The sequence below is a fragment of the Otolemur garnettii genome, unplaced genomic scaffold (genome assembly GCF_000181295.1).
Source record: "Otolemur garnettii isolate 467f Iridium unplaced genomic scaffold, OtoGar3 scaffold00264, whole genome shotgun sequence".
NCBI lineage: Eukaryota > Metazoa > Chordata > Mammalia > Primates > Galagidae > Otolemur > Otolemur garnettii.
Window position 1 is genome coordinate 470,847 of NW_003852659.1, and position 8,134 is coordinate 478,980.

Genomic DNA, 8,134 nt, shown 5'->3' on the forward strand with positions numbered 1-8,134 from the left:
CACAGGCTTGACGGTCAGATGGTCGGAGCCTCAAAAGTCACTCTCATTGGCCTTTGAGCTCCCCCAACGCAGATCATAGGTCACAGGTCATTTCCAGCACAAAATGGCGCCTCATGGAAAAATGCAAGCGAGTTTCCAGCGCCCATGCCTCCCGCGAACACAGACACCAGGGGGCGCTGAAGGAACTCTCACTTTATCGGCTTATATGGAAAATCAGCGACTATCCGTAGCTGGGAGAGAAGGGGTCCGCGCTAAACTGGACCCCCATTGGCTACTCTCCATTCCTGCCCAGCCTTCTGTTACGGATTGGCCCATGCGAGTCTCGTGACTCCTGGAAGACGGCAGCGCTTCCCTATAGGCCCAAACCCCTTCCATCACGCGTTCAAGTGCTGGAGTCCCGCCTTCCCTAGCTTCTCTCCGCCCCGATCACGGCCCCTACGCCGACCGTTAGTCGCGTGCGCGACTTCCTCGGTGTCAGGTCAAGCGCGCGCGTACTTCTTGTCGTAGCGGCGTCTTATTCAAACGGCCCAATCAGCGGCCGCTTTGCCTCCTACGTCCCCCTTCCTCTCTATTCCCCCTTCTGAAACCCTCCATTCTCCGTGGTTCCTCTCCCCGATCCCCGCGCGTCCCCAGTGGTCGTCCTACCGCGCAGCCCCCACCCCCAGGACTCGCTTCTGACTGCAGTTTGCAGAAAAGGGGGCGAGCCCGTCGAACGTCAAGGAACGTGCGCGCTGACGTCACGGGTCGAGGCGTAGCGCTGGGGCTGCGGGGGGGCGTGGCCTGTTGGCCAATATAAAAGGCCGTGGTGCGCGCACTGGGTTTAGTGCGGCCGGGCAGTGGGGCGGGTGTGGTTGTGGTACCTGTGTTCGACGGGCGTCGGAGGCAGCGGGAAGCGGAGCGGGGCTGCAGGGCCTCGCCAGGGCCGCAGCTGCGTCAGTTGGGCCCCCCGCCCCGGCCAGCGGCCCAGAGAGATCAAAAAGGGGGCCGGGGGGGACCCGCCCCCGGCCGGCCGCAGTCATGGTGAGAGACTCGAGAGGGACGGTCAGGGGCTTCCTTGAAAGAGGTGGAGTTTCCAGAGCCTCTCGGGGCGGTTTTGAGGGATTTGAGGGCCAGCCTAGGAGTCCGGGGCTAGAGATGGGCCCTCGGGCCTTCCTGCAGGCTATCTTCGGCCGCCCACAGTCTCCCAGACCAGGAAGGCCCAGCGGAACCTGCAGGAGGGTTCCGGGCGCCTTGCGGGCCATTTGTGGGTGTTGCCGGGAACAAGGATGCCCCGCCGCGGTAGCAGGGCCTGATCCTGAGTTTTAAGGATGGTTTAAGCGAAGTTAGGTGAAAAGGGAGGATTGGATAGGTCAGATCTGGGGCCTACCTTTAACCATTGGGGGCAAGCGTTGGTCTGTGTTTGGGCTTATGGGGTTTCTGGGATAGGTGGAGTTATCCAGAAGTCCCCAGGAAATTTGCTTCTATTCGGTTGGGAGGTTAGGCCCTCTAACCTGAAGAAATCTAAAGTGTTCTCAGCGGAAGTCTGGGAGGCCAAGGGTAACTGGGAGCTTGAGATCACAGGGTCAAGCTCAGGGTGGCCACTGCATCCTTAGACCCTGCAGGAGGCCAAACTCTTGCCAACTGCTTACCTAACTCTTCATCCCTGCCCAGAATTCCAACGTGGAGAACCTGCCCCCTCATATCATACGTCTGGTGTACAAAGAGGTAACGACACTGACTGCGGACCCACCTGATGGCATCAAGGTTTTTCCCAATGAGGAGGACCTCACCGACCTACAGGTCACCATCGAAGGCCCTGGTGAGTTTGGAATGAAGGTGGAAGGGACCACTTCCTAGGTTCCTCCCTCCTGTTCTAGAATTGATGGGCCAGAAGTACCCTTTACAGGCTAGCCTTGTGTCAGGTGCTGAGGACACTGGTTGATGGGACAGGCAGGACTGTCTTGTGGTGCTCAGGGACTGCAGGGCAGAACACCACAAGTGACAAGTAACTATCCTTTTGTCTTGTATTTTATCTCTCATAATTGCAGAAGGCAAGTATAATTTCAGTATTACAATTTTAATGAAGTTTTTTCTTTTCTTGAAATACATATACTTCTTGGCATCCCTGTATATTGGGGGCCTTTCCTGGGTTTGGGGGTGAAGCTGTTAGATAAGGCTTCTCTGGACCTGAGAATGGGGAGAAATTGTCTAGGAGTGGGAAGAGAATTCCAGGCGGTGTGAATAGCATCAGGAAAGGCCTGGAGGCTGGACCAGATAATCTCAAACTTCATTTTGCTGTCAGTGTCAGGGATTCTGGGAACATAGTAGGGAACAAGCCAGAGACATCATTGTGGGGGATCGAGGTAATACATAATCAAGTGATTGCACGTGATTGTTTCAGTTGTGTGTACCAGTTTACGATATTGTTTCCTGGCTTGGCTCCTATAGCACAGTGGGTACAGCACTAGCCACTTATACTGAGGGTGGCAGGTTTGAACCCAGCCTGGGCCAGCTAAACAACAACGACAGTGGCAACAAAAAATAGCCAGGCATTGTGGCAGGTGCCTGTAGTCCAAGCTACTTGGGAGAGTGAGGCAAGAAAATCACTCAAGCCCAAGAGTTTGAGGTTGTTGTGAGCTATGACTCCATGGCACGATACCAAGGGTGACGTAGACTCTTGTCTCAAAAAAAAAAAAAGAATATTGCTTCCTGCAAACTGTGTTTGTGTTATCACCTAAATTTGTACAACATAAGCCAGATGTTAGAAGAGCATATGAAGAATCTGCTCTGTTGTGGTGGTGGGAAAGTGGTCAGGCAAGATCAGGTGGTAACACTTAAGGTGATTCAGGCCCTGCTTGCCTGGGTGGCTGGGGTGGGGGCAGGAAGGTGGGAAGGCTCCCAGAAAGGCCCCAAGGCAGACCAAGCTGAGTGCTTTGTAGGAACAGAAAGAAGAAAATTGATTGTGGAGTGGTCCAGGGTAGATAGAGCTATAGAGCTGTTCCCCCTACCCTTAGACAGAGTCTCACTAGGTCGCCCTCGGTAGAGTGCTGTGGCATCAAAGCTCACAGCAACCTCAAATTCTTGGGCTTATGTGATTCTCTTACCTCAGCCTCCCAAGTAGCTGGGACTAAAGGCAACTGCCACAATGCCCCGCTGTGTTTTGTTGTTGTTATTGCAGTTGTCATTATTTAGCTGACCTGGGCTGAGTTCAAACCCGCCAGCCTCCGTGCATGTGGCCGGTGCTGTAACCACTGTATTACAGGCACCGAGCCAGGGTAGAGCTTTTAGAGCTTTTTGGCCTCTGTAAGGAGTATGGCAAGAAAGTTGGTGAGGGTTTAATGTGAGGGTATGGCAGATCCCTCCAGAGCAGTTTTTTGGGGGACAGAGGCTCACTCTGGTGCCTTGACTAGAGTACTGCGGCATTATAGCTCACAACAACCTTAAGTTTTGGGGCTCAAGTGATTGTCTTAGCTCAGTTTTTCTATTTTTAGTAGAGACAGGGTGTTGCTCTTGCTCAAGCTGGTCTCGAACTCCTGAGCTCAAGCAATCTACCCTCCTTGGCCTTCCAGAGTGCTAGGATTACAGGCGTGAGCCATCGCACCTGGCCTCTGGACTGCTTTTGACTGTAGGGAGCAGAGGAGTCCTAGCAAGGGAAGAATCTGGAGGCCAGTCAGGAAGTGAGACCTGTAGGGTGAGTGCCCAGGCTGCTGATGGGCGGTGCAGGAGCCCCTTCTAACCCAAGCAAGTGGGTGAATGAGAGAAACCTTCACTGAGTGGGAAAGTCCTGGGCTTCAGAAAGTGTCAGTTCATTTGCCTGAAAGTAGATATCTTCCAGGAACACAAGGGGGCACTGGAGTCCTTGCCTCCAGGGAAGGACTTGTGATGGGGCAGTCACTTGAGAGAAAAGGAACCTCCATGGGGTGGAGAGTAGGCCTTGGTGGTGACTCACAGGGGACTACAAGGCAGGGCATATCACTGAGATGAGCCCTGGGGACCTAGCTGTTTTGTTCCCAGGACTCTTCCCAGCCTGGTGAAGGAGCCCGTGGGGCATCTGCCTTATAGCCAGACCACAGACACTGGGCTTTGGGGTATGAGGGAGGTGCCTGGGTTCCCTGACCTGTTCCCCCACTTCACTCCAGAGGGGACTCCATATGCCGGAGGTCTGTTCCGCATGAAACTCTTGCTGGGGAAGGACTTCCCTGCCTCCCCACCCAAGGGCTACTTCCTGACCAAGATCTTCCACCCAAATGTGGGTGCCAATGGCGAGATCTGCGTCAACGTGCTTAAGAGGGATTGGACAGCTGAGCTGGGCATCCGACATGTGCTACTGGTAAGTTCTGGGCTTGGCCTGGGTTTTCTGCCACCTCTGGACATCCCAGTGCTATCTGAGCCAAAGTGCTTTGTTTAGTCTTTTAATCAACTCTGAAGTAATGGAGAGTTTCCACATAAAAATCCAGATTCCTCTGAAAGGAACAAGGATTGGTGTGCAGTGAGTGCCCAAGGGCCCCTTGCCATGGAACAAGTGATAAATTTGTGTAGTGAGACAGTCTTCTGACAGAAGGGTCTGGTAAGAAGAATTTTAGAGGTATAATTTCTGTACCTTAAAATTTACTGTTCTAAAGTATACAGCTCAGGCCAGGCACAGTGGCTCATGCCTGTAATTCCAACACTTTGGGAGGCTGAGGCTGGTGGATTGCCTGAGCTCATGAGTTCGAGATCACCCTAAGCAGGAGTGAGACCCAGTCTCTAAAAAACAGGTCAGACATTGTGGTGAGTGTCTGGAGTCCCAGCTACTCAGGACGCTAAAGCAAGAAAATCGTTTGAGCCCAAGAGTTTGAGGTTGCTGTGAGCTGTGATGCCATGGCATTCTACTGAGGGTGACAAAATGAAACTCTGTCTCAAAAAAAAAAAATAAAGTATTTTTCAAAGCTCAGTATTTGAACCTGCTACCTCCAGTTTATGGGGCTGGCGCCCTACTCCTTTAAAGGAGCCACAGGCGCCACCCATATTTTGTTGTTGTTGTTACTGTTTTTGAGACAGAATCTCAAGCTGTTGCCCTAAGTAGAGTGCCGTGCATCATAGCTCACAGCAGCCTCAAACTCCTGGGCTTAAGCGATCGTCTTGCCTCAGTTTTTCTATTTTTAGTAGAAACAGGGTCTCACTTTTTGCTCAGGCTGGTCTTGAACCCGTGGGCTCAAGCTATCCACCCGCCTCTGCCTCCCACAGTGCTAGGATTACAGGCATGAGCCACCATGCCTAGCCTCAGTGGTCTTTTATTTAATTAATTAATTGATTTTAAGACAGAGTCTCAAGCTGTCGCCCTGGGTAGAGTGCTATGGCATCACAGCTCACAGCAATCTCAAATTCTTGGGTTTAAGCGATTCTCTTGCCTCAGCCTCCCAACTAGCTGGGAATACAGGCGACTGCCACAACACCTGCCTGTTTTCTTGTTGTTGTTGTTGCAGTTGTCATTGTTTTAGCTGACTTGGGCCAGGTTCAAACCTGCCAGCCTCAGTGTATGTGGCTGGTGTCCATACCCACTAAGCTAAGGGTGCCGCCCTCAGTGGTCTTTTAATAATGTCAAAGCTTGTGTTACTGTCTTGGCTAGTGGCCTGGCACGTGGGGACCATACCTATAGCACACAGGATGACCTGGCAGGGTGGAGGAACCCAGGAGTAGGCCCTTTGTCCAAGGTCCCCACAAGCCTCTTAAAGCATTTCAGTCACCTGCTGCCTCCCTCTTCTCTCCCTCAAGCCCCAAAACTTTTTATTTATAAGAGAGGTCGTGTCTTGCTAGTTGCCTAGGCTAGTCTCAAACTCCTGGCCTCAAGCAATCCTCCCACCTAAATTTCCCAAAGTGCTGGGATTGCAGATTTGAACCACTGCTCCCAGCCAAAAGTATAAAAACTGAATTTCTAATGAGCCTTTGGTGGCATTTGGGAGAGAGGATAAGATTTCTTGCAGGGCATGGAGAGAAGATGGTGTTTCAAGGTAAACAGACCTCAAATCTTTCCATCCACACCTCTTTTCTTTCTCCTGGGGTGTCAGGGGCAGCTGTTGAAGACATTGGTGTTGAGCTCCAGGTCTGCTGGCTGGTGGGTCTGTGCTGTGCCTCCAGTTTGGGGTTACAGTAATAAGAACTAAGGTGATGTCTGCTAAGACCTGTGTTCTTCATGCACTTGTCACAACAGCCCCAGAGAGCACCTGTTACTATCACCTGCTCAAAGCCAGGCTCATTGGTTTCTATAGGCATTCTGGGTTTTCTTTTAGAGGGAAAGTGGGGCAGGGGCAGGTGTCACTTGAGAGGGTCTGCCCAGGGCTGCTGGAGGCCTGGCTACCAGTCACACCTCTGCACTGCACTTTACCCCTCAGGACAGGCTGCTGCAGGGCTGTGGAGAGGACTGGCCCCTTCCTGGACTAGCTACCAGTCCCCTTTTTATTTATATCCTGGTGCTATTCCAGCCCAGCCACAGTCTCCTGGCTGTGAATTTGGGATTCCTGTTAAACCAGTGACAGGCCAGGATTTGGCATTCATCTACACTATAGTGTTATGGAAAAATGCGGAGCTTTAGAACCCACAAACCCAGGTGTGAGTTCAAGTCCTGAGTGACCTTAGGCAAGTCCCTTCTCTCTCTATCCAGGCCTTTTATTGAACCACAGGGCCTATGAGGTCTTATTGACCTATACTGAGGCAAGTTCAAAACCAAGATGGGGTCCCAAGCCCAGCTCTTAGGCTGCCATGAAATGGCCTTGGCTTTTTCTTCATTATCTAACAAGGGACTTGGAAAAGCAGGGGCATTGACCCATTGGGCCTGTGGCATCTTGTGTTTTGGTTTGGGGGTATATTTTGGCACATTTACTATGACCAAGGCAATGGGAAGGCAGCCGGGGGAGCTGGGGGGGAGCGGGTGGTCACAGCAGAGATGAGAAGGCTGCAGTATGAGGGGGGCTGAGTTGAGGGCGAAGGAAGCCTGCAGGTTACCCGCTACCCTAAACCTGGGCCTCTCCCCACAGACCATCAAGTGCCTGCTGATCCACCCCAACCCCGAGTCAGCACTAAACGAGGAGGCAGGCCGCCTGCTCCTGGAGAACTACGAGGAGTACGCAGCCCGTGCCCGCCTGCTCACGGAGATCCATGGAGGCGCAGGGCCTAGCAATGGCAGAGCCCTGGCTGGTGGCACTGCAGCCTCCTCCGTTGACCCAGCAGCCCCCGGGGGTCCGGGAGGGGCTGAGGGTCCCATGGCCAAGAAGCATGCAGGTGAGCGCGATAAGAAGCTGGCTGCCAAGAAAAAGACAGACAAGAAGCGGGCACTGCGGCGGCTGTAGTGGGGCTTTCCTTCCTCCCACCCCACCCCACCCCACCCTACCCTACCATCCCCTCCAGTCCCCTCCTTCCAACCCTGTCTCTAAGTTATTTAAATTATGGCTGGGGTGGGGGAGGGCATGGGGGGCACTGGGACCTGGATTTGTTTTTCTAAATAAAGTTGGAAAAGCAGCTACTGTGCCTCACAGGTGCCCAGGACCACCATGTCTGCCACATAGCTGGGGGCAGTTGGTGTCCCTGCTCTGGTCCTAAGTCCTCATGATGGCTCATAGACTGTAGAGCTGGGTCCCTCTAGCTTGCCAGGCATCTTGTTGGGGATTGGGAATACCTTCATTTTGTGGGAACGAGGTCACAACCCCTCTCTGGGGTCAGGTCTTCCAATCTGAAATGGGGTAGGAGGTCCTAGAGCCTGCTTCTATTCATCTCTGCTGGAGTGGCAGTGTCCCTTCCTGTCCTGGATGACCAGGTGTGAGCTGCCTCAACTTACCATCCCTGGCCAGCCTTGTCCTTCTGGTTCTGGGGTGGGGCAAAGCTCTGTCTCTTAACATCTGATCCCTACTATCCCCTTAAGGTTGGCTTCTCTGGCTTGGCACCTGTAGCTCAAGCAGCTAAGGCGCCAGCCACATACACCACAGCTGGCAGGTTCAAATCCAGCCCAGGCCTGCCAAAACAATGATAGCTGCGGCTCGGTGTCTGTGGCTCAAGTGGCTAAGGCGCCGGCCACATACACCTAAGGTGGCGGGTTCGAATCCAGCCCAGGCCTGCCAAACAGTGATGGCTGCAACCAAAAAATAGCAGAGCATTGTGGCAGGCACCTGTAGTCGCAGGTACT

General features: G+C 53.1%; 1 protein-coding gene across 1 annotated transcript; it reads left to right on the forward strand.

Moving 5' to 3' along the window:
* Positions 1–765: 765 nt before the first annotated feature.
* UBE2S (ubiquitin conjugating enzyme E2 S) lies at positions 766–7,473 on the forward strand. Its single transcript, XM_003802902.2, has 4 exons — positions 766–1,020; positions 1,651–1,798; positions 4,119–4,309; positions 6,993–7,473. Exons 1-4 carry the CDS (start codon positions 1,018–1,020, stop codon positions 7,302–7,304), a joined length of 654 nt encoding a protein of 217 aa, XP_003802950.1. The 5' UTR covers positions 766–1,017; the 3' UTR covers positions 7,305–7,473.
* Positions 7,474–8,134: the final 661 nt, after the last annotated feature.

Excerpts from the sequence above, each read along its gene's own strand:
- UBE2S (XM_003802902.2), top strand. Across the intron at positions 1,799-4,118 it reads GGTCACCATCGAAGGCCCTG|AGGGGACTCCATATGCCGGA; the intron begins GTGAGTTTGGAA and ends ACTTCACTCCAG. Across the intron at positions 4,310-6,992 it reads GCATCCGACATGTGCTACTG|ACCATCAAGTGCCTGCTGAT; the intron begins GTAAGTTCTGGG and ends CTCTCCCCACAG.